The sequence below is a fragment of the Sminthopsis crassicaudata genome, chromosome 4, assembly GCF_048593235.1.
Source record: "Sminthopsis crassicaudata isolate SCR6 chromosome 4, ASM4859323v1, whole genome shotgun sequence".
NCBI lineage: Eukaryota > Metazoa > Chordata > Mammalia > Dasyuromorphia > Dasyuridae > Sminthopsis > Sminthopsis crassicaudata.
The window spans coordinates 141,268,404-141,294,968 of record NC_133620.1 but is presented as its reverse complement, the minus strand read 5'-3'; the positions used below and the strand labels follow the sequence as shown (position 1 = coordinate 141,294,968).

The window sequence follows — 26,565 nt, the reverse complement described above, 5'->3', positions numbered from 1 at the left end:
GGCATGGCTAGCTTTCTGGAAGTCCTCCAGATTGGGTCTTGGTTTCAATGGAGGAAATGCAGGAGGCAGGAGCCACCAGGACAAACTCTATCTTGAAGTCTGTCTCTGGCTGAGTTTATCCCCAGTTTATATACTCTATTATAATTACATCATTACTGTATACTGAGTATAAACCAATCATTACATCACTAGGGAACCATTATTTGTTGTAAGATTAAGTCAATCATACTGAACTGGAGAACTCACATGCTAAAGTAGATAACCATTGTTTTATCACTTCCACTGAGTTAACACCTTGTTGTAGGATTAAATCAGTCATATTGAGTTCCTGCCCTTTACAATTGGATAACCATAGTTTTATCACTTCCACTGAGTTAACACCTTGTTGTAGGATTAAATCACTCATATTGAGTTCCTGCCCTTTACAAATGATAGCTTAATTTTGTTGCAAATGTATTTGACAAAATTAATATCATCTGTCTTCTAATGCAGGTATTGACAGTGCTCCTACATTGATGTCCCAATGTCTCTGCTCTTGTAATGCTTTGACAAATTATGGATGACCCTTTTTGCAGTATACATAGATTTTGCCATCCAAGTCTTCTGATTTTAGAATTCCAACTAACTGATCACATAAGCAATGTACTTCATATAGGTTTTTGGCTCTTCACAAAGAGTTCAGGACATTAAAAAACAAAAACAAACAAACAAACAAAAAACATAAAATTCAGACAATTCTGCCTAGAAATAAAATTCTAGATAATGTCAATGAATTACATTTTAGTCAAAATCAGTTCTTCAGTTGGTTTTTAAGGATGACAGAAAATTGGATAGGGATATAGAGGGAAGGTAGGAGAAACAAGGACAGCAAAAAGTTTCTTTCAACTGTATCTAAATGATAAGATGGTTACTTTTGTTTCTAACACTGATGGAGAATCATGTCTCAGAGCAATAATAGTTGGCTCAGGCACCAAATTCTCCAAGTTACAGTATTGCCATTAGGTACTTTAAAGAAAGCTAATTTCATCTTGAAAATGAAATCAATCAGACACCTTTCCTTTCTCTCTAGTTCAAAATCTGAAGAATTACAGAATCACCAAAGTGGAGTAAATTACATTATCCTGATTAAAAAAAAAAAAAAAAAATCTTCCCATCACTTGAGGATTTTGTCTTTTTCTTTTTAAGTCAGCAGAATTCTACCAATAGTTATCAGTTATTCATTTAAAGGAGGTCATATAATGTTTTTAAGTAGCCTTAACTTTCTTATACTAAGGAATAATATGTGAAAAAGTTTTCAATTGTATTAAAGGATAAAGATGAATTCTAGATGGAGTAGTTTTACTAAATTACTAAATAGAATTATTAGATGGATAGTTTTGCTAAATTTTTCTAACTAATCAATAGGAGGAATTTGGGAATAACATATACCCTATACACTTTAGTGAGCATGCTTTTATTAAGCTTTCTTAATATGTATATAAAAGTTTAGTGTAATAAACTGTAGAAGCATGTTAGAATTTCAGTTCTCTCTTCATATTTTTAGAATGTAATATCTTAAAACTAATTAAATAAGCCTTTAAGAATATTTCTGAATTTTGAGAGCTTAAATTTAGCTTATGAAGCAGTTTACAGCACATATTTTCATTAAATAATTTAAGTAAAATAAATATTTTTGGCTTCAATAACAGTTATCTGTCTAAACTCTTAGCTATCCTCTGCTTCAAATTTCAGCTCCTGCTCAAAAACAGCAATAATATTTACACTTATGGAGATTGCAATTCTCTTTATAGGATATCTCATTTGATCCTTAAAACATATACAAAAGGTAGGTGCCATTATTATTTCTATTTTAAAGATGAACAAACTGAAGCTAAGAGGATAGTGAATTACTCAGGATCACACAACAGCTGAAGCTACATTTGAACTTAGGTCTTCCTGACTCCAAGATCACTCTATTTGCTTGACCAGCTGGTTGCCTGAATAATATGGTTTTCAACTTTAAAACATTCTGCAATCCATTCATGAAAATCTCTTGTTGTCTGAAGCAAAGAGAAGGGAGACTAGGAAACTGGATTCAATTTGATTTTATAAGCATTTACTGAACACTGCTATTTGCAAGGCAATATGTTAGGGCTTATTAGAGCTGACTCACATCAACAACTTTCAAAACCATAAATTTTTTCCCTAAAAATGTATTTTTTAATTCTGTCTTTACCACTGACTAGGTGTGTAGAACTACCACTAAACAAGTCACTTCCTACCTACCTTAGTAGTTAGTTTGCCAAATAACGGTGTTAGATTAAAAGGAAGTATGAGTTATTGCATTCTACTCTAGGTCCCGAATTGGCATAGTTTCCAAATGTAATTTAAGGTGCTGATTATAATCTGTTAATGGTTTTAGCCTTAGGGACTTGAAAATGCCATCTCCCTTTAAAAGCTTTTAATAAATGTACTATATATGAGATCAGCTATTAGATTTCTACAAGTCAGCTAATAGGAACCAGGAAACAGGGTGTATTCCTTAAAAGGCAGTTGTCTGTAGAATTTCTTGATTTGGCAGTTCCCTAGTATGTTAATGATTAAGGCAGACTAGATGATACATTTTTTAAACCAGGTTTTCTTATAATAAGAAGTTAGGATTTAGTTATGTTTACAATTCTCCTTTTATGCTCATATGCTTAAGATTCATATTTGCATTCTACAGGCACAGGAAGGGCATAATTTCATCAGTTACATAATTCAGATATTTTTGATTTTCCCTAAAATAATCTGACTTTATGTAACATAATGTAACAGCAACTTGTTTATACATGCAGATAAATGTATGGATTTATTTTTATTATTAGAAGCAAGGTACTTGCTTCAGCTATACCAATATTGAAATTGGGGTTATAAAAGAAAATGAGGATGGCTTCTATGTAAGACTGGCCCAAAATTTTGAGAAGTGTTAGGATTTTTTTCAATGTAGGGGGAGAGAAGGGGAAAGTGGCAGTGAAGGCTTACTCTGGTTGGGGAAAAGTACAAAGAAGCAAATAGTGAAAAAACCCTGTGAAGGGAATCAAGAAAGATGAGCTGAAATTCAGACTGGTACTTACTACTTGTGTGATGCTGGGCAACTTATTTAACTTCTCTGGGTCCCGATTTCCTTATTTGTAAAATGAAAAAAGTAATGTTTGCAGCACCTACCTTATGATCTTGTGAGGGAAGTACTTAATAAGCCCTAAAGAAATTCTGAAATATGTGATATTTATTATCTTTCAATTTCATTATTAAAGGAGAAAATTTAAAGGTTACCTTGCAACGCATTTGCTCTGCATGTAGTTCATCATGGTGATCTGGCAATGGCTGGGCAAGTTTTTTTTTGAATGTTCTCAGTTTCTCCAGGGAATCAGCTATTCCTTTTTCACATTTTTCCCAATCCTAAACAGAAGGCAGAGGAAGCTGCATGAGTCCTCCAGTGGGAATTTGAAGTTAAAAAGAATTAAAACAAAATTGTCTCATAATTCTTCTAAAATTAGTTTGAAAAAAATCCTCTAAAGCTTACTACATTTATTAGAATGCATATTAAGATTACAAATGAGAGCGCTGTGAAAGGATATGCCACTAGAACATAGATGCAGTAGAGGACAGATAATTCTGTGTTCAACTCCTGAAACTGAAAAATTCAGATTTCAGACAAAAGTCCAACTTCTTCAGGAAATCTTTCCCAATCTTTTTAAAATTCTAGTGCCTTCTCTTGGAGATTATCTCAAATTTACCACATACATATACACACAGATTTATCGTTTTTGTACATAGTTTCTTGCATGATGTCTTCCCTATTATACAACGAGTCCCTTGGTCTTTCTTTGTATTCCCAGTATCTAGTACAGTTCCTAGAATGGAATAAGTGCTGAATAAATTATTGCTGCTAAATAACACTGATCTGATCCTCAATAAGCTTACACTCTAAGTATAAGTATCTATAAGTATCTATGCAAATAAATATCTATTGGTCTGTATCTATTCACACACATATATACTCTAGATATATATATATATAGATGGATAAAATATATATTAGTCTAGAATATAGTATGCATAGATTATATATATATAATATATGATATAATTCTACATAATATGTATATTATATATAATATAATAAAACATATACTATATATAATATAGTAATATATTAATATAATATAATAATAATACTATAAGTGGAAAGTGGACTCAAAGGGGCCAAAAACTCAGAAGCCTTACTATAGCATTGGAATTTTTCCTACAGGTGGAATTTGAAATGAACTTCAGAGAAAGGCAGAGAAGCTAGTAGATAGAAGTGAGGAAGGATAATATTTAAATTTAGGAAATAACCATTGTCAAAGGCTTAAATCAATCTGTCAACAAGCATTTATTCAATGCATATTATGTGCTAAATAAGTATACATACAAAAGTGGAAAAAATAAAACTTGCCCTCAAAAGAGTTTACAAATGGTAAAGGCATTATCTGCACAAAATTTGTAATTTCTGTCTCTGTCTCTCTCTGTCTTTGTCTCTCTCTCTCTCTCTTTCTCTCTCTCTCTCTCTCTCTCTCTCTCTCTCTCTCTCTCTCTCTCTCTCTCTCTCTCGTTCTCATTCTTCCTGTTTCCAAGAGGAGGTCTCTGTCCACTAAACACTATGCTTTCTCTCCAATTGTCTTATTCATGTAGTAATAGGAAAATGGCATATTACAAAGGCTCTCTAAAATCTAAAAATTCAAGATGTTTCTTCCTCCCTAGATGATCAACTCAACTTACTTTCAAAAGGAAGCCAAGTTTTTTCTTCTGTTCTTCAAGGCAGATGCTGGCTGATTTCCATCTCTCCTGGATTTCCATAAGTTCAGCTTGTAGAGCTGCCTCAGCCCCACTGTCAGCAGAAAGTAGTAGCTGCTTGCCAGCCTCCACTGTCAAAATATAGCTCCCTTGTTGTCTAAGAAGAACTTTTTCTTTGACCTGAAAAGATTTTCAATATTTCACTTTTATTCTTTTATAAGAGGTTCTAAATTCACAATAAGAAAGAAGATTCTTATTTTGTATGGATAGAACTTTGAATTTTAATGGTAAGGAAATCTGAGCAACATGCATGAAATTATTTATATGAGATCCTTGAATGCAGATAGCATGTCTATTTATCCTGGAATTTTTCCATCACTTTCTATAGGACATTGTGTAGAATAGGTATTAACATATTTTTCTGATTGATAGTGAATTAAAATATCTTCCTAGTTGGGTGAAAACAAGACTTAGGGTAAGAAGAAAGTTGAGGGATGTCACAAACTATGGCCACTTTTACCTTTTTTGTAATATTTAAATAAAACATCTTAATTTCAAGTGGAAAACATAGTCACAATGAGCTTTTCCTATGTTTATAATCTGGAAATGTCATTCTGAATTGAGGATAATCCCTTGGCATATAAAAGTAGTCTACAGGAAAGGTTATTATTTTAACTGATCATTATTGATATTAAGCTAAACTTTATACAATCAAGGAACCATTTCAGTTCAATTCAGTTATTATTTAGAAAGCAGACAATTTTTGTATACAAGTTGTATACAATCAAAGGAGGCATTAGACATATGCAAATGAGGATGCTGTAAAGAAAGTGTGAGAAGACCTAAAGAACTGGATAGTTCTTTACTAGCAAAAAATTTAAGAAATCTTTTGTTTTCATTACAATATTGGACAATGGAGAACTATAACTTTCTTAATTCCAAAATCACTCTGGAATACTACAAAAGTAAGGGGAAGAAGGGAGGAGAATAAGGAAGGTAAAAGAGGAAAAACATTTTTAACCTACCTGAACTTCATCAAAGAGGGTCCTAGCTTGCTGTAATGGCATAGGGACACTTCCTAGTCCACTTACAGGTTGACAAGACACTTCAACCAACCACTTACGAAGCTTCTCAGCCATCTCCCGATAGCGTTGCCACTGTCGAATCTGACTATCAATGATCCCTCTTCTCTGTTGAGCCCTGCGAATGACTCCTTGCCATTGGTTACTAAGGAGTGCCAATTTCAGGTTGAACTCATCCCTATTGAGAGAGAAATCACACTATGAAAAACCATGGTCAATACATATGTACTTTTCTAACAAGATAAGAGTTTGCAGACTCAATGAATCTAATAGAGGTCTGTTGTTGAGACAACTGGAATTAAGTAACTTGCCTAGAGTTACACAGCTAGTATGTGTTAAGTTTCTGAGGCTAGATTTGAATTCAGATCTATCAATTGTACCATCTAGTTGCCCCTCTAGCATAGAACTTGAGGGGACATCTAGTCTATCTCTTAATATCAGACAGGATCATTCTTAAGTAATTTTAAATGAAAAATTAATTTTTTTTAAATAGAGAATGATGCTCTATAATCTCTTTTAGTTATCTATCTCAAAGTCTGACAAAGCAAATTCTCAGCCAACTCTTTTCTATACCTAATAGAAATTTCTCATCCTACATTTCAGGTTCATTCCATATTATCTCAGGGAAATAAAAAATATCTTATTATCATTCTTTGCCTAAGAAATCTCAATATTTTCAAAGACATTGTGAAGTGTTTCTTCAGTTTTTCCTTCTTCAGAATTGTAATTCTAATCTTTAGTGATATGAATTTCCCAATGTCACTTAATTTGTGGGGCCATAGTCTTCCATTGTGACTAGCAAAATGAGTTTCTTTACATGTCTAATTCTAATTTATATATCCTTGCCTTGATTTCATTCTGCTCTAATTTTGCCTTTGGGGGAAAAAAAAACCAAAACTTTCCTGCATCATTAATATTATCTATCTTAAATACATTGTTATTTTATAATTATACAAATATCAATTGCATGCTATTTTAGAACAATTTTATAATTATCCTTCCCAGAAACTATCCTGAACTTTCTTTCATTTAGCCTGATTTTTTGGATCAGGGTATTTTTCCCATTACCAAATTCCCTTTGCTTTCTGCTTCTAAAGATAGATTTTTCACAACTAGTTATGTTAATGAGACAATTTGAATACCTGTGCTTTATTCTACCATATGTTCCTAATGACTATCTTTGGGGAAAAGGGGGAAGGGAGGTGGAGGACAAAAGAGGGAAGAAGGAGGGGAAGGCAGGGGGAGGAAAAATATCTATATTTTTATATCTTTCTTATAACTGAACACATATTTTAAACTTAATTTTTTTTTTCATTTTTCCTCCAAACTGTCCAAAATTATCTTCTATCTCTGGTTTTTGTTGTTTTCATATTTTAAAAATAAAAAATATCTTAATTAACACTAGTACTAGTATAAGAATAGACATAATAACATAATTGTCTACAAACTCATCTTCAGAATCGTCAATTCCACCTACTTCTCCAAATTTTAGTTAAATCTATTTACTCCCTCAGGGAAGCTAAATGGCACAGAATCAGAAAGAAACTAGTTCAATCAGGTCTTGGCCACTTACTAGCCATGTGACCCTGACAAAATCATTTAAATCTGTTTGCCTCCATTTTCCCAAATGTAAAAAATTGAAACTGGGAAATGAGTGTAAACTGTTATTTTTACCTTCTGAATCCAATTCTTCCTGTACAACAAGAAATTCGGTTCTACACACATATATTGTATCTAGAATATACTGTAATATATTTAACATGTATAAGACTGCCTGCCATCTGGGGGAGGGGGTTGGGGGAGGAAGGGAAAAAATCTGAATAGAACTAAGTGCAAGGGATAATATTGTAAAAAATTACCCATGCATATGTACTGTCAAAAAAAAAAAAAAAGTTATAATTAAAAAAATAATTACAAAAAAAAAAACAAAAAAAAAACCAAATGTAAAAAATTGAGGTGGAGAAATGGCACACCATCCTAGTATCTTTACCAAGAAAACAAATGAACAACAACACTTTTCTCCTTCAACTGCCAGCTTTCCAAATAGCTTAAAAAAAACCTCAACAGTTATTGTGTTTGTTTTGTATAATTACTATTATTTCAACTCTGTTGTGTTCAATTATTTTCCCTAAATATAGAAACACTACATGAAAACTTGTCATTTGTTGTCAAAATATTTCATGTATAATATTTAGCTATTAGTAAAAGTTATAATAATACTCACAAAAGAAAAATATTCATATGTGTCAACAAAATCCATAGGTCTATAACGAAACAGAAAGCAACTAACTATTGTCTACAAGCTCCCTTAAGTCACTTTCATCTCTAGTTCATGATCCTATGATCTTATGTGCAATTTTAATGACATTCTAATAAATAAGACTATTTGGAAAATACAAGTAATAATAGAACTGAATCAATTCATTTTTGCTTATTTGGTCAGATATAAGTTTGCCTGAACTCATTATTATTATTAAATTATTATTATTTGGTGAGGCAATTGGGGTTAAGTGACTTTCCCAGAGTTTCCCAGCTAGTAAGTATTAGATATCTGAGGCAGGATTTGAACTTAGGTTCTTCTAACTCTAGGGCCGGTGATCTATCCACTGCATCATCCACCTGCCCTTTTCTATATAGAAGATACTTTACTATATAAATCAATAAAGCAATCAGAATTTCAGTGGTCAATGTTTATACTTCTTAGGAGAATAAAAAGTATTTCAGAAATATATATTAAATAACATTGCTAAAGCTCTACATACTATCTATTCACTAAATCACATTGCTTAAGGATCAGTAATACTTTGGTAATCTAGTTTTAAATGGGCAGCTATGTAAGTACAATGGCCAGAGTGCTAGGTCTGGAGTCAGGAAGACAAGTTCAAATCCAATCTCAGACACAGACATTATTCTCTTAAAAAGTATAAAAATTGACTTCAGAAATCACATTTGCTCTGTTGATTTATGTAGCATCTTCTCTATAGTCATGGGACCCTGGGAAAATTACTTAGCCCTCTTTGCCTCAGTACCCTCTTCTGTAAAATGAGCTGGAAAAGGAAACAGCAAATCACTCCAGATATATGTAAAATTTGACACAACTGAAAAGAACTAATCACCAACACAAAATTTTCAAACAATCTGTACACAAGAAATATAAAATATGTTTTATAATCTGAGCATTTCATTTTGTCTGCCAAATATTTTTAAATAAATAAGGCTTTATTAGAGTTCCTTAATCAATTTATCATTTTATTATTTAATAATTTTTCAGTCATGTCTGACTCTTTAGGAGTTTGCTTGGCAAAGATACTGGAGTATTTTGTCATTTCCTTCTGCAGTCCATTTGACAAATGAGAATATTGAGGCAAACAGGGTTAAGTGACTTGTCCAGAGATATACAGCTAGTTAAGTGTCTGATGCCACATTTGAACTCAGGAAGGTGAATCATCCTGACTCTAGGCCCAGTACTCTAACTACTAGGACAGTAGCTGACTATAATTTATTAAATCAATACTCACTCATTAACTATCTTATAAATTCAATGGATTTCATTAGTTGTGGGGAAGATGCTAAGTTTAGCTAAAACAATTATTGACTTCAAGAAATACACAGACAAATAAGGCACAAATATAGTTTAAAAACAACAATTCAATCAAAGAAATATGCCTATTGTGCACAAAGCACTTTGCTGGATGCTGAAGCTTGGAACATGAAAACCAGTTCTTAGTCCCAAGAAGTTTAAATTCTACTGGAGGTTACATTTAGTTCATAGTTAAATAAAGGTTATTTTGAGGAGAAATCAATATCAACCATTTGGGAGCAGCAAAGTCTGTTCAGAGTGTGAAGTACATGAACAGAAAAAAGAGTCTAAAAATGACTAAGAGAAAAAGACTCCATGAATGAGTCCATTGAAGGTATAAGGACAGTTTGTGGAGAGGTATGGAAGAGAAGCATAGAATATTAAGTTTGTAGGACAGTAAATAGGGAGCAGATAAAAAGCATCCTAAGAAGGTAGATTTGAACCAGATGGTAAAACATTTTAAATGCCAGGTTGATTAGTTTATATTTTATCCAGAATCAAAAAGGGTTTTAGTGACATAGATCTTTCTTTTAGGAAGAACATCTTGGAAATTGTGTATAGAATCTATTGGAAAAGCGGACAAAGTGAAGGCAGGGGACCATTTAAGAGGCTATTGTAATAATTGTCCATGAAAGAAGCAGTGAAGCTCTAAGTCAGGAGAATGGTTATGGGAATAGAGAAAAGGGTATGAATGCATGCAAGACAAGAAGTATAATCAAGTAGATGTACAATCATGAAATATGGGAAGGAAAGGAAGGGTGAATAAGGAATAATTATGAGGTTAAGGAAAAAGAGGGAAAGAAAAAAGAGAAAGAAATGAGAGAAGGAAAGAGAAAATATTTATGAAATGTCTTATGTATCGGAGAGTGTGCTTTTTACAAATGTCATTTCATTTGAGTTTCACAACAGCCCTGAGAGATAAAAGCTACCACTATCCTCATAGCTGAGGAAACTGAGGCAGGTAGAGGTCAAATGACTTGACCAGGATCACACAATTAGTAAGTGTTTGAAGTACTGATCTAAACTCGCCTTCCTACCTCCCATCCCAGTACCCTAGTGAGGATATTAGTGCCAAGAACAGTGAGTGAATTGGAGGTGTCAGCTAAGAAACCATGTGTTAGAATATAAGTTCATTGATCATGACACTGTTTCTTATTTGTTTTTTAAATAAGCAGTGTGTAGCATACTTTCTAGCACAATGAGCACTTAATAAATGCTTATGGAGTGATTGTAAAGCCATAATTCAGAAGGTCTTTAGATACCAGAGGATATCAGAAAAGCATATGAATTAAACTTTAAATGACTACAGAATTTTTTCTTTATTCTTTGGGTCTGTCTAGACTAGAAGTACATTAGCATTGGATGGATCCCAATGTTAATGCTGTAGAAGGTCATGGATTTGAAACTGAAAGGAAAGATAACTATCAAATTTTCATTATACAGATGAGAAAACCAAGGTCCAAAGAGTTTGAACAGCTTCACCAAGTAATAAATGGCAGAACCAGAACCAAATTGTTTTGAAACCAGATTTCCTTTTAGTGGACTGCCTTTCCAGATAGGAATTCAACAGGTTAAGTGGAGGAAGAATATTAGGAAAGGTTGGGAATAGGGTGGGGATGGATTAGAAGGCAGGAACAGAGAACAGATAAAGAATGATATTAGGAAGATAAATGATGCATGCATTCAGTGAATATAATCTTTTGTGGGTAGAGAATGGTAATATAAGACAAGTCTAGCAAAATAAAATAGCATGAGATTACAAATCTTGAATTCATTCAGGATGAAATAGGGAGCTGTTGTTTATTTCTCATTATCTATGCAGAAGAAAAATATTCTGATAATAGTAGTACAAACTTCATAACAATGGGAAAGAGAATGAAGGTAGAAAGATCTAGGAGAAAGGCACACATCTTATATTATGTTAATCCACTGACAACTTTCCTCACAAGTACTCAAAGTCCTACCTGTCATCCACTTGACCTTGTTCTAGAAGGTGCTGCCCATCAATAATGATTGAATGCAAAATCTGTTGACGACTGAACATCTCTGCTTGAAACAACTGTCACAAAAATAAACATATAAAAATGAGAATAATGGCAAAAATATGCTTCATAATCTCTAACTTGATGATTTCTACCAGAAAAACCCAATTCCACCATAATTTTTCAGACACATATATTTTTCTTTAATTGATAAAGTATAAAAGAAGATAATTGAAAATATATACATTAGGAAATGCTGAAGTTTTAGATAAGGAAAGTCATGAGAATTATTTCTAGCTTAAAAAATCATATCCTTGAGGTTGGGTAAAAATTAAATCTATTTTAAATAAAATCACTATAGATACATATAACTGAAAAATGGAAGTTTTGGTTATAAGTCTGAAAACAAAGCTCTTTTAATATTATGCAAATTTGCAACATTTTCTGTAGTTTTTGTGTCTAAGATCCATATAAAAGAAAATATCAGATTTTCAAAAATTCTTCTACCAAATAATAGAAGATAATGATATAACACCAATATAGAAATGTGTGTGTATATATACACACATCTCTAAGAATAATATTCTGTCTCTCTGTTTCTCTCTCAATCTCTCTTCCTCTCTCCCTCACACCTTCCCTTTCTTTCTCTTTCCCTTCTTCTTGTCTTCTCTCCCTCTCTCTCTCTCTCTCCATCCCTCTCTCTCCCCTCCTTCTATCCATCCCTTTCTCTCCCTTTCTTTCTCTCTTCATCCCTCCCCTCTTTCTCTCTCTCTCTCTCTCTTGAATCTACAATTAATCAATAACTTTTTACCTCTTTTGTGCCTTGGTTTTTTCAATTGTAATATATAAAGGAGCTCAAAATCATTTTTACTAACACGCTAATATCTTGTTTATTTTATTAGCTTTATTAAACAATTCACAAATTGGCCAATATGTTATAGATTAGGGAAAGTGAAAAGAATAAGCAATTATGTGTTTGCCAGGCACTATGTTAAGTGACGTTACAAGTATTAACTCATTTGATCCTCACACACTCTTGAAAAGGTAGATGCTATTATTATCCTCATTTTATAATTCAGGAAATTGAGGCAAAAAGTGTTTATATGACTAGCCCAGGGTCATAAAGCTAGTAAGTGTCTAAGTCAGTACTTGAATTCATAACTTACTGACAAGTCCAGTGTTCTATTCACTGTACCACCAGCTACTTCAAGAATGAGAATTCTTACAAACAATTCCCATTATTATTTATAATCCTTTGCTAAAGTTCTCCCTCACATACTAATCTTGGTTTTTAAAAGTGTTTAAGCTCTGGCATTTCTGACCAAGAGGAATAGTTGATCTGGTGCCATATTGTCTCCTGAAAGTTAGACTGGTTAAAGTTTGGAGGGATTTATTGCCAGAACATTGATAACTTGATAATAGTCATGTTGTTATTGTTTGTGGTGGTGCTGGTAGTAACAATAAAAGAAAATCATAGATTACTTACATTGGACTATAATTCATATCAGTCAAAGTACACACATCAATGAAAGTCATAGGATGCTGAAATACTGAAATATATATTATATCATATATGTACAGTCAGCTGAAGAAGCAGGATCTAATAGGTATTTTATTAATTAAAATATAAAAATAAAAAGCTAAGGAAAAGGGGCTAGGATGATAAAATAAACAATAATTATTAATTTTTTCAATATTGTTCTGTAAGTGAAATACCCCTTGTGTTATAGTAGGTTTATATACCCTTTTTAAACAGTTCAAATTTCTTCAAAATTCTAATACCATTACCTACCTCATGTGCTCTCTGCTGCTCTAAAAGACGTTGATAATTGCCTGAAATCTCTACAGCTAATTTCTGTTCTGTCTGAACAAGGAATTCCATCCATGTCTCACATTTTTCCAAGAAGGTTTGATGTTGCAAAAGGAATGATTGTAACTTACTGAAAAAAAAAAAAAGGGTAAGAAATAAAAAAAAAAAATAATAAGTAAGGTCAGAAAGTATATTTTATCAAAATAAAGTCTTTAAATTTCTGTCATTACCAATAATAAGATTATCATGTTTGCAATATCATATAGATAAATTTTATGCTATCCTCTACTAATATATATAGTCTAAAATCATAAATTTGTATATAGTAGGCAAAGGAAAATGCACTAAATTTTAATCCCCATTTTAATATGATCTTAATTTTTAAAAGGATATCAATATTTAATACTCAATTTATGTAGAAATGAATTTGTGTTTTACTCAATTCTAATGTACTACATTGTCTTACAAATTATGGCAGGATTATATAAAAAAGAAATTTAATATGTCTTCAGAACTTTAAAAAAAATAACATAAATGCAACTTTACTTGATTTCAGATTTCTGAACTTTTGTACCTGAATCTTTCCGTAGTCTGAGAAGAGATTAAAGACCAGTGTCTATTCAAATTTTGCATCCTTTTTATTTCCTTATCATTTAGTGGTAACCTATAGCCCAGTTCATTTAGACGATCCAAATCTGGAGCCATGCTGCTGAATTTTAACATCTGTCCCTGAAATAAAACAGCAAAGAATGTACTTAGCACCATGGATAGTGAAGTTGAAGTAGCAAAAGTAGTAGCAGCCTAGGTATACAATTAGTTCTTTATTACTAGATGTATGGATTAATCATTCCCCTCATTCTTTGCCTGTGCAAACCTTTTTGTCAAATTTTAGACCACATGAGTATTTCAGGAGTATAGGGAAAAGATAAGACATTAATGTTATATTGATTTGCAAAAAAAAAAAAAATTCATAAATGTCAGGTTAAACATGAAAATGAACTAATGATTAAAGATTGCTTTTGCAGGTTCAAACAATTTATACATGGCAATATTGACTTCATTATTTCAATATACCTCTGCTAGATGAGAAATAGCTCCATTGAATAGCAGAATAAATGTCATATCTTATTTAAGGATTTCTTTTTAATTGAAATTGTGTTATTTCTTTTCCAACACATAGAGGAAAGATGAAGTTTTGCTGTTATTCTGAAGTGATATTTTTTCTTATTTGTGAAATTGCTTAAGAGCATAGAAATTAGATGGCATAAGGACCTAGGATCTGCAGAGAGGGAGGTGAGGGCAAAGGAAGATGATTCCTTCTTGATGGTGGGAGCAGAGATCCCTCCAGGTCTTCATCACTGGGAAATCTCATCATCTTATAGAAATGAATCAACCTTGCTATTTGTCTGATTAGAGGGTAAAACCCTAAACATCTATATTTAAGGAGAAGGACAGGGCTAAGACAACAATGAATTGATAGTCATAGTGATAAAGTGCTAGGTCTAAAGTCAGGAAGACTCATCTTGAGTTTGAATCCTGCCTCAGACATTTACTAGCGGGTGTGCTCTTGAGCAAGTCGCTTAATCTTGTCTGTCTCATTTTCTTCATGTGTGAAACAAACTGGAGAAGAAAATAGAAAACCACTTGTGTGTCTATGCCAAGAAAACCACAAATGGCATCACAAAAAGTTTGATACATCTGGAAAAAAAAATGAATGAACAAGAAAAACAACCACTCAACACTTAAAATCTCAGATATTTCCTTATTTCCCTTCTTTTGTGCTCATTTTGGACATCTTTTATTTATCTAGTAGCACACTTTTTTTTTTTTTTTTTTTTTTTAGTTTTTTGCTTTCTCCTCCATGTCCTTGGGCCAAGTTTTCTCCTTTTCAGTTTTCATCTGCATGCTGTCTTATCTCAGAAGATTTTAAGTCCCTTGTGGGCAGGTATTGTTTTTCTTTTTCTAGCACAGTACTTTAAATATAGTAGGTGCGTAATAAATATTTATTGCTTTTTAAACTTCAGATCCACACTCTTCCCCCAACCCTGCAAAGTAGACTCAGCAAGATGGTGTTTGTTTAAGAACTACTATTTGTCCAGCCACTATATCCTAAGATCTTTTGGTCCTTATATTCTATTTCTGCATTCTTCAGCACTCATTCACTGACATTTTTTTCATATGCCATAAGAAACACTGGGCCTTTCCATCCACTCAGGTGAGGCACTCAAAGGACTTCCAAACAATTAGATCTATACAGTATCTGATCTCTTATATGTGTTTACACCTGTAATTAGAGTCCCAGTTTCTTTAAAAATTTTTTCTTAATTTATGGACTAAAATAAAGATTTTAATAACATGATGCAATAAAAATATGATTGCATATGAAACTGAAAATCTACTATGTACAATTTGCTAATGCTTTTGAATTTGTAACAAAATTGTCATGGAAATGTTTTCTTCCCTTTCCCCACCTACTCAGTCCTAGAAATAGCTACCATTAGACACAAATAGGAATATATGTAAAATTATTCTATACATACTTCTATTTAACAATTCCTTCTTCATGATGCAGATAGCATGTCTCTTCGTATGCCCTTGATATTGCATTTGGATATTTATAATAGTCACTTTTAGCACTTACTTTTCTCTTTAGATCTCAATGCTTAGCATATAGTAATTGTTGAAAAAATGCTTTCTCATTCGTTTATTCATGATTATATAATTTATATTATGACACAGAAGAATAGGAATGACTTTCCTAATACTTACTTTCAGTTCTTCCATCCTGTCCTGAATTGTTGAGAGGTCAGATGAATTATTGGGGTCCTGTCCTTTTAGTACTTCTTCAGCTTCTAAAATCCAACCCTCCAGACCTTCTAAACTCCTGGAAAATGTTTCATAATCAAGAACTCCAGCCTTTTGGAGGAAAAAAGATTGAGGATTTTATTTAAAAATATATATTGAGATATAGCTTATTAATTTGCTTAAGCAACTGCTTTTTTTTCTCATTTGATTTCATTTTCCCATTTTACAAAAGCTTTTTCTAAGAGTACTGCTGAACAAAGCAGAATTGAAGTAGCTCAGAAGAAACATGTGATATGCAAAGTTAGAGAATCTGCCCCCAAAATTTACAAGGACTATTAGTAACCAAATTGGGGCAGAGCATTCTGAATTTAGGGAAAGCCATACACACTGTTATTTGATTATCATTTTAGTTCTCTTGAAGGACAAAGGACCAATCAACTAATTCAAGCTTAGGTAGATCCTTTATTGTCTAGAATCATAGTCCAAGGCTAGGAGTGGTCTGAGCAGAGATAATTTCTCTATGAAAGGGTCACTCTCAGCCCCATTGACCAGATACTGATTCCAAAGGTAGATAAACTGTGAGCCCCTCTGCCATGTCTTTGTTCTGAGAAAGATGACTTGATGGCCTGATTGATAAAATTGTTAAATTACACAGAAAAGAAATAAAAGCCCTTCCCATTGACTTTTAAGTTTGAGTATACCTTATCATACTTGCTAATTCTAAAAATATAGAATAACTTTTATCTAGCATTAGCTTTATACAATTTCCAAATATCCCTGTTTTTGTTCAGTATATTACTGTCTCTTCAGTTACCCAAGTTCATAGCTTACATGTCATCCTTAACATTTCACTTTTACTCTTCTCAAATATCCAATCAGTTACCAAATCTTGTTATTTCTATCTTTACATGTCTCATCTTTCTCATCTCTATTCAGACTTGGACTGTTTCCATAGCCTCCTTATTGGTCTCCCTGACTCAAGTCTCCCCTTTCATCAATCCCTCCCTTCAACCCCTTTAGGCACCAAAGTGATTTTGCTAAATTGTAAATCAGACCCTCTCATTTCTCATCTGTACTCAATCAACTCCAGTAGCTCCATATTATTAATAGGCTCAACCATAAACACCCCTTTTTGGACTTAAAAATTTTTCATGGACTGACTCCATTTTACTTTCAGCCTTTTTATACATAATTCACTTCTATACATGGTCCCATCTTACTGGATTACTTGATTTTCATTATTTACATTATTTCATCTTCCATTTTTGCCCCTTTGCACTGGCTCTTTCCTATATATGGAATGTATGCTCTCTATCTGCATTATTGCTCCTTAGAATCTTTGGCTTTCTTCAAGCTAAGTTCCTGCCATTCCTAATATAATGAACTTTTAATTGTCCCCTTACTCACCCAAACACTAGTGCATTCTTTTCTAAGGTTACCTTGTATTATCCTTGTATATGCTTTCTATACCTATATGTGTGGGTTGTATGTCACTTGTTAGAATCTATGTTTCTTGAAGGCAGGGGTATTTCATTTTTCTTCTGTCTCCCCAGTGCTATATAGTATAAGTACTTAATAAATACTAGCTTGCTTGACTCTGATGATATAGGAAGGAATTTAAAATGTAATTAACAAGTCCAGACTTCTTTTATATAATTTATTTGAAAAATAAAACCCCTGCTTTTTAAAAGTTTTAGACACCAATTATTATTTATTTGGGGAATGGCTGAGAAGGATTTAGCATTGTTTAGATGATGAGTCAATCTGCTCTTTATAAATATTTCCATATTTAATCTCAAAGACAAATTAAGGTTTAGGTTCTCACATGCACTGAAAAGAAGTTTTTCTTACTTTCTTTCTTTTTACCTGTAGTAGTTTCTGTTGTCTGTTAAGAGCCTGTTCTAGGGCAGACAAGTGTTGACTCAGAGACAGCTGGTCAGACTGAATGGCTGCTGCAGCAGAAGTATCCACTTGCTGTTTAAGTTGCTCTCCCAATTCTTGTAGTACAAACAATGAATCCTGAACAGTCTTCTGGCCTTTGAGAAGATCCTAAAGAAGTGGGAAAAGTGAAAATGTCTACCCTGAAACAGGTGAATCTCTTCACTTTCTTACGATCATACAGACAATGAGTTCACTTCTCTGTTATAGGATAGGTTGTATACACCTGTACTGATTCAGACTTATATTATATGTATATATTTCTCAAAAAGCAGTACTTGCTTTCTCTATTTATTCTCTATTAAAAGGATTCTTAATCTGGGTCCAATGAACTTTTTTTTTTTAATTTGGGGGCAAGTTAATCATTTTATAAACAAAGTGAACATTAAATGGGATGGTCATTTGGCCATCTCTTTTAGACAAAAGACAAACACTTCATCAAGGGTTTATTGGGACTTACGAGCATGGACTTTAAAAAAACATGTGTGTTTATTATATATATGCATATATATGCATACATATAAAACACTATAATTCAATGAAATTGATTCCCATTAAAATGCTACATAAAATTATAATTTTATACATTTAAAAATATTTTTTTTGCATAGGAGCCCATTGGCTTTACCAGACAGATAACTCAGTTTACAATATAAGAAAATTTGAAGAACCTTTGGACTGGGTTATACTCTGAGCTCCCATTTGCCTGTGGATAAAGACCATCACCATTAATTTTAATAATCTCTATATTCAATGAGAAAGAAGAAAACCAGCCTTATTTGCCTCATCAATAGAGGTAACATGAGAGATTAAATGAAGTAGCTCACTTTAACTGTGACATGAGCATTATGGAAACTAATTAAAATGATATTCAATTTTAAACATGAAACATCTTTCTTGAACTTAAAAAAAAAAGGATTATAAAGTATTTGGCAACAAAGACAAACCATGAAGCAAAGGAAACTGAAAAAAAATCTTTATGGCCTTTTAAAGAAAATCAGCTTAGCATGTAAAGATCTAAGCACTATGACACACAAAGTCATATCTCATTCAAACACTGAATATTCTTTTTGGGATCTACCTTGAAAAAGAAATAACTGAAATTTTGTATTCTGAAGCATATTAATTGGGTAAAACTTTGGAAGTTAAGTAAGCTTGAAGTCTGATGCAAGAAAAGCAGGGAAAACAACGTTCTGACACATACATTGCAATCTTGAATCCAGGTTGCAACTTCATCATCAACAATATCCTTATTATTTGCTGCCTTCAAGAGCTCATTGGTTCGATCCTCCTGGTGCTGAATTGTCAAAGCACATTGTTTAGAATAATCTTTGTATCTTTGCCACAGTTGAAATAAAGCCTTACAGGAGTGTAACTGTTCAGCAATTTCTTCGAGCAAATTATTCCACCTGGAAATGATAGGAAATACATATACAGGTAGGTTAACATGTAGGCTCCTTGATAGCAGGATCTGTTTTATTCTTGTATTTGTAGCCTTGGTGCCCAGCACATAATAGGCACGTAATACCTCTTGATTGGCTCATTAATTATGATGCAAAATATGATTTTATGTTTGTGCAAATGAAATTCATGTATATCCTTTATTTTTAAAATAACAAATAGGTTACAAAATTTAATTAAAATAATTTTTTAAAAAATAAAAAAGATAGTGTTTCACAGTAGCTAATCATTTTATTTTGAAAGTAGAGTCTTAGGGATGGAAATATCTTGAGTAGGTATTCCATGTATGCAAGTAGTAGTTCCAAATAAATAAATGAAATTTCTTCTTAAAAACACATTATTTTTCAACTTCCAAACAAATAGAATGAATGATTATATAGGAACAAAACCTTATTAATTCACAACCAAAAATCTAAAGACTTTCAATTTTATAATTGGTGGCAGTGAGAATGAGATTGTTAAAAAGGAAACAATAGAATGACTCTATGCCATACCTCATATTTACTTCTTTCAAGGTATTGGTTAGCGTTTCTGTTACTGGTGGGTGACACTCTTTTAACAATTGGTTGGTTATAGAGCCAAATTTTTGCAAGCTGCTCTCCTGCTTTTCTAGCTCATCTTGCAGATTCTATTTACAAAAAAAGAACAGACAAATGAAATAATAGTATCTATAAATATATACATTTATACTTCATTTTATATTTCAAAGGGAATAACAAGTTGTAGATAAAATATTTGCAGGTTTAAAAAATTCTGCCATCTTATAGAAATGCTTGTTTTATTTAATAAATTAAAAATAAATTTAAAAAATTAAAATAAAAAAACAGAAGTTTGCCAGTTATTTTGAAAGTAAATGAGTAACTTTCAAATAAATTTCTATTTGTTTTCTTTAATAATTTTCCCTACGATTCCAAGATATAATTTAGTAGGTAAATTTAAAAAGAAAAACAAGTAAGCTAGATAATCTAATTTGACAATATAGAGTTTTATGTAGCTATCTTCTCTTTCAATTCTCATCTCTTCTTTGAAGGAAATGCCAATAAATGCCATTGATGTAGTTAGATGCAAGAGAGTATTTTAAGATTTTGGATTATGAAATTATTTTAAATCTTCCAAACTTATTATTATTAATCACACCATCAACATAATCAATTCATACTAATAACAATTCACCTCACATATTCCACTGTATGATATATTTGGGAAACTAAATGTTAGTCAAAGAAAGCAAATTCCTTTCAGAAGAATTAGACATTGGATCAGCAGCATTTGAATTTGTGCCTGAGTGCCAGAGTAGGTTAGAAGAGAGGAAGGGTACATTCCATGCAACTTGGCTTTTTAGTGCCTTTTCCCAAACCCCTAATATACACAGTACCTATTCTTCCAAGTACAGATAACAGCAGATGGAAGAGAGTATACATATCAGAATGGTGGTGAGTGTTGGGGACCTTGAGGCAGCACTTTAGTGGAGGTAGTATGGCTTGGCAGGCTACCTTCTGTGGTAGAAATGTCATTTTAGATGTTATTATTGTTCATAATGAATACAATAAAGAACAGAGCAATGAGGAAGAGAGAACACATGGAACAAGACATTTAGCTTTTTTTTGTGGAAAGCAAAGCAAAAACATTTTAAAAGCTAGTTAATAGCTTTTCTATTCATTTCTTTTTGCTTTATTTCTTAATCCTTTAACTTGTGCAGAGGCAGATGTCACTAGTGGAAAGGGGAACATAGAAACAAATATTTAGAGTTGGAAGAGACTTCAGAGGTTAAAAAAAAAAAAGGAAAGAGTTCTGGGATTGGAAAGACTAGGACTGTATTTTGTGATAGAGACCTATTCCCTCATTTTATAGATGAAGATACTGAGGTTGAGAAAGTTAAGAGATTTGCTCAAGATCATACAGCTTATTACCATCTGAGGTAGTATTTGAATTCAGTTTTTACTCAATTCAAATACAGCACCCTACCCACTAAAGCCATCTAGTTGCAGTCATAAAACAAATTTATGAAATAGAGCTGAGTCCCAAACCTGTAAATATTCAATAATTAAATTTACTTTTAAAAATCTAAGAAAACAAAATATTTAGAATATAGCATTACTTAGTTATGGAATACCTGGTGAGGAAATGGAATTTATTGAGAGATTTGCTTCAGAAACAAAGCATTCAAAATGTTTTTTTAAATTTTTAAATTTTAAATTAATAAACTGTTATACTAACTTCTATTTTTTTTTCCTTTTCCTATAAATTTAAAGTCACTGAAGTGAAATAGTTAATATTTGATCCTTACCTGAAGGTTCTCTACTTGCACTTTCACAGCCTCCAGGGAACCAGTTAGCAACCGGAAACGGGAAAGAGAGTACCTGGCTTCCATTAGGTAACTATTCATTTCCTCATAAGCCATTTTGTATACATTCCATTGATCAAACACTGATTGTAGTAATATCTTTAGTTGTCCAACCTTTAGAAAGTATGTGTATGGGGAGAATGATACATAAATAATTTCACAAAGTAAAAGCAAAATAACCCTAATCCATTTCATTGTCTTACATGTCTGGAGTTATTAAAGACTAACTAATGAGAATCATGCAATTTGCATAATAAAAATCAGGAAAAGGCAAAGCATAAAATTTTGGATTTTTTTTTTGTAATCTTATGACTGGAGGTGGGTAGAAAATATACTAACTTTCATGAGGCACTGAGATTATGAGGGAACTGTGAATACATCTATTATATGAAGATGCACTGTCATTTATAGCCCATTATACTGAACAGCATTTTGAGTTGGTGACTGTTATAAGAAAAAGAATTATATGGAGAAATGTGGCTTATGCCAGTACAAATTTACAGGAAAAAAAATTATGCAGCCTATGTAACATCTGTGGTCATTTTATAGGAGTTTATATTCCTCAAGTAAGGTATATCTAAGAGAATTTAGGGGAATTTTTTTTTTTTTAATGTGACCCTTTAAATTAGAATTAATAAGTAACATGCATCCTGCAGAAATAACTCAATATACAGTATGTTTTATCTGTTCAAGGAACTAAACTATCTTTTCAAATCTAATCAAATAGACAAATTAAAAATAAGCTGTGATCTAATAAGTATATTTGCCCCCAGGCCATGACAGAAAGTTAGTGATAGACGTTCTGGGGAATGATAATCTATCAGTGTTTCTCCATTATTGTCAAGATAGCCATAAGATCACAATCAGTAGGTACGTAGGGAAGAAATATATTCTATAAATCTTCATTTAACCTTTAATCTTATTTTAAAAATACATCATTACCATGTGGTCTAAGTTTGCCCAGTTATGATTGAGCTCTTGTAAGTTACTCATAATGACACCAGACACATCCTTCTTGTTCTTAATCAAAGAAATTCCACTCTGTTCTATTTTTTCAATTTCTTTTTCTTTTGCTTTAATTAAATCTTCAAGTTCCTAAAAAATTAAAAAATAATGAATTAGTAGAATTTTAAAATTGGGAATAATAAAATCTTAGGGAATAGAAGAAAAATATCTAATTTATCAAGTCCTTAAAAAGTTTTCACTAGTCCCTAAAACCACTAGCTTTTCCTTTTTCAATTATTCTGCACTTACCTTGTAAAGATTTTGTAAACTATCTACTTGCCTATGAGTCTAGCAGAGAATGTTAAGTTCTTTAAGGGTGGAGACTTATTCCTGTCTAGCATAAAATCTAGTTAAGTACCTAAAACTTAATAAATGACTATGTCATAAAAGAATAAATGATATAAACTATTTTCAATAGTTACTTTTTATTTTTATTTTTCTATTTTAAAATTTATTTATTTTTAACACACATTACTTGATGAATCATGTTGGAAGAGAAAAATCAGAGCAAAAGGGAAAAACCATGGAGAGATGGGAAAAAAAAATAAAACAGAAAAAAAGAAGTGAACATAGCATGTGTTAATTTATATTCAATCTCCTTAGTTCTTTTTCCTGGATATAGACGGCATTTTCTACCCAAAATCTATTGGGATTGCTTTAGATCACTGAACTACTGAGAAGAATTAAGTCTTACATAGTTGATCATTGCACATTCTTGCTGTTATTCTATACAATGTATTCCTGATTCTGCTTGTTTCTCTCAACATCAGTTCATGTAAAATTTTCCAGGCTTTTCTAAAATCAGTTTTTCAGAACTTTAGGTGGCAGTGTGAATAGAGGAATAGAATTAAAATAGGTGGCTCAGGGTAGAGCACTGCCCTAGAGTAAGAAAGAGCTGGATTCAAATGTAACCTTAGACATGTACTAGCTGGGAAAGTTACTTAATCTCTCTTTGCCTTAATTCACTGGAAAATGTTATTCCTCTTTCAAAAGGAATTTTAAATTGAACACAAATGATAAACAAGGAAAATAAAATTCCCTGTGCGATATACTATTATATACTGTTAGGATTACCAGGCAAATTCTCACCTTGTCACTGTCCAGACAACCTGAGTTCTCACCTGATAATTCTAACATCTCCACAGTGACAAGGTGAGAACTCAGGTTGTCTGGACAGTGACAAGGTGAGAATTCACCTGATAATCCTAACAATATATTAGGTCAGTAACATTTTAATGTTTAAGACAAAGGGACCTGAGAGACCCTGAGAAAGTACATTGTCTTATATACTTTATCCATTGCCAGGTCTACTCCTTACTTCTCCTGTAACAACATTTAATCTATCATTATGTTTTGAAATGATGATTGATTTTATATCACCTTTTAAATGATCCTATTTACAGCTAATTGATTTTCTTTTATTACTATCTATGTTGTGATTCTTTGCCTCAGAATTTAATTCAGAAATTTAGATAGCCTGTAATGAATTAAGTTTAGAAATCCAGTTTTCTTATTAATCACTGTTCCATTCATTCCTCAAGGAAATCTGTTTCTCTGAACTATGCCAATGGATACATGTAAATATGGACTAGTCTTTATAGATACTAAGTTAAATATGTGCAATCCTTTTAAACATATTTCCATATTTGTAGTGTAAATAGCACTTTTTTTCCTTCCTTTCAATTATACTTCTTTTTTTTAACCTATGTCAAATTTTTGTTGTCTTGGGGAAGGAGGAGGTAAGAGAAAGGGACAAAAATCTGGAATACAGATAAAAAATGAATGGTGAAAATGAAATATGCATTTGGAAAAATAAAATATTGTGCAAAAAAGAGAAGGTGGGAGGGAGAAAGGGAATTTGGGTCTCAATTTTTAAAAACTGAAAGTTAAAAGTTGTTTTTACATATAATTGGGAAAAGATAAAGTATTATAAATTTAAAATTAAAAATAACAAGCTCAAAAAGTGCTATAAAATAATATTCTTTAACATTAAAAATTTTATTGTCATAATTTTAATACTCTGATATCTGGGTCTATAGCCTTGCTCAAACACTTATTAGATGTGTGACATATGGACAAATTAAACTTTCTTGAGTTAAATTTCTTCACGTATAAAACAACAATAATATCAATAGCACCTACCTTAACAGTTTGTTGTGAAGATCAAATGAGATGACATGTCTAATATGGTATTCAAAACTTAAAGTTTTATGTGAATTTTATCTATTTTTATGAATCAAATGAAAATACACATTGATAATCCTTAGAAAAGTATGTGGAAGGCAGAATGAAACAAAAATCATTTCAGTTCATATTATCTAGTAATCATAATGGGTTTTTTTCCATCTCAAAATATACTAAATATTTCCCTCCCATGTGTCCACAAACCATGAGACAACTGGAAATACTCAATCACATTGCTAACACTGGCATGTAATTCAATTATTGAAAACTTAATGTTATCAAGTGAATAATGTTATTTATGCTCACAAGTAAGGGCTTGGAAACATACTGCTAAATATCCTAGGCACAGTTTAAATCATTAAAACTCATATAGTCAAATGTATTTGATTAATACAGCCAATTAATATAGCCATTAAAATAGCCACAAATAGTTAACAGCTGAAATGAAATATATATTTTTTAAAATTTTCAACTAGTTAATTAAAATTTAAAAAATATGAAGTAGGAGCTAATCTTATTACATGAATAGATAGCTCCACACCATCTTCTATGCTGATTTAAATTAATTAAGTCCCTTGACATATGAAGGGAAAAGTTAAAGTAATATTATCAAAACCAGAGCTTGAAACCTAGGTATATGTGTCTAATTTCAATGCATTTTACCAGATTATAACATCTGGGAAAATATATGTCTCAGAAAAATCAACAAATCTTACCAATTTTTAGGGTACTGTCAAATCAAACATTCCAGCTACACCATGATGTGATAAGCAATACCTTAAATTAACTATGCAGAATATTTCTTTTTGTTCCAGTTGTTTAAAAGAAATGTGTCTGCTTTAAAATAATCACATTTAAAACTTTCTACTGTTGATTCAGTTCTGCCTGAAATTTAGAAAGATTATCACTATATTATTATTTAGAAAGCCTTTTGTTATATTTTACAGGACAGAAATAAAAGAGGGAAAGAAAAAAAAGAGAAAAAAGAATGATAGCAGTAAATGAAAGACTAAAAGAGAAGCAAGAAAACAAAAGGGAGAAAAATGATAGAAGATATATAGTAATATGTATTTTGAGTTTTTTGGTAATGATGATTATAGTAATAATACAAAAAAGGTGTCATCTTATTAGGTCTGCAATATCAAAAAAATCCTTTTAAAATAAGGATATTAGCTGTGAATACTACAAAGGACTTTGACTCTCCATGTTTTAAATAGAATTTTGGAATATCAATTTACTTGTAGAGTTCAGATTCATAGTGCTATTGAAGATAGTCATGTTATTGATCAATGAGAAATGAGGGGAAAATTATCTCAGACTATCTTCTTTTGTCCCATTTATGTAGCCATGACTAATGTGTTCCCTAGTTTTTCTTCATGCCAATTTTCAGACAGTGAAAATGTACTTTTAATTTTAAGAATTTTCTTGAAATATATTAATATTGAACTGTCTTTTTTTCTTTGTCATTTTATGTGCTTCCTTTTTAGTTTTGTGGCACTTATATTTGCAATCACTGATTTTGGTAAAAAATGGAAAGGCATTTGCATTTAGGTTATAAATGTAGAAAACAATGCACA

At 31.9% G+C, this 26,565-nt stretch overlaps 1 protein-coding gene across 21 annotated transcripts in view; it reads right to left on the bottom strand.

The window, feature by feature from the left end:
• SYNE1 (spectrin repeat containing nuclear envelope protein 1) overlaps window positions 1-26,565 on the bottom strand; it is a 571,419-nt gene that overhangs the window by 71,627 nt on the left and 473,227 nt on the right. For 15 of the 21 annotated variants that reach the window (XM_074309511.1, XM_074309493.1, XM_074309505.1 and 12 more), the window contains 12 exons: window positions 22,742-22,894; window positions 21,743-21,913; window positions 19,950-20,083; window positions 19,199-19,403; window positions 17,908-18,105; window positions 16,021-16,167; window positions 13,826-13,980; window positions 13,234-13,381; window positions 11,424-11,518; window positions 5,823-6,057; window positions 4,783-4,977; window positions 3,295-3,420 (listed from right to left, as the gene is read on the bottom strand). In XM_074309511.1, coding sequence (XP_074165612.1) covers window positions 3,295-3,420; window positions 4,783-4,977; window positions 5,823-6,057; window positions 11,424-11,518; window positions 13,234-13,381; window positions 13,826-13,980; window positions 16,021-16,167; window positions 17,908-18,105; window positions 19,199-19,403; window positions 19,950-20,083; window positions 21,743-21,913; window positions 22,742-22,894 — 1,962 coding nt within the window. The remainder of the gene's footprint in view (window positions 1-3,294; window positions 3,421-4,782; window positions 4,978-5,822; window positions 6,058-11,423; window positions 11,519-13,233; window positions 13,382-13,825; window positions 13,981-16,020; window positions 16,168-17,907; window positions 18,106-19,198; window positions 19,404-19,949; window positions 20,084-21,742; window positions 21,914-22,741; window positions 22,895-26,565) is intronic. The other 6 variants (XM_074309499.1, XM_074309507.1, XM_074309501.1 and 3 more) reach the window with 1 other exon arrangement.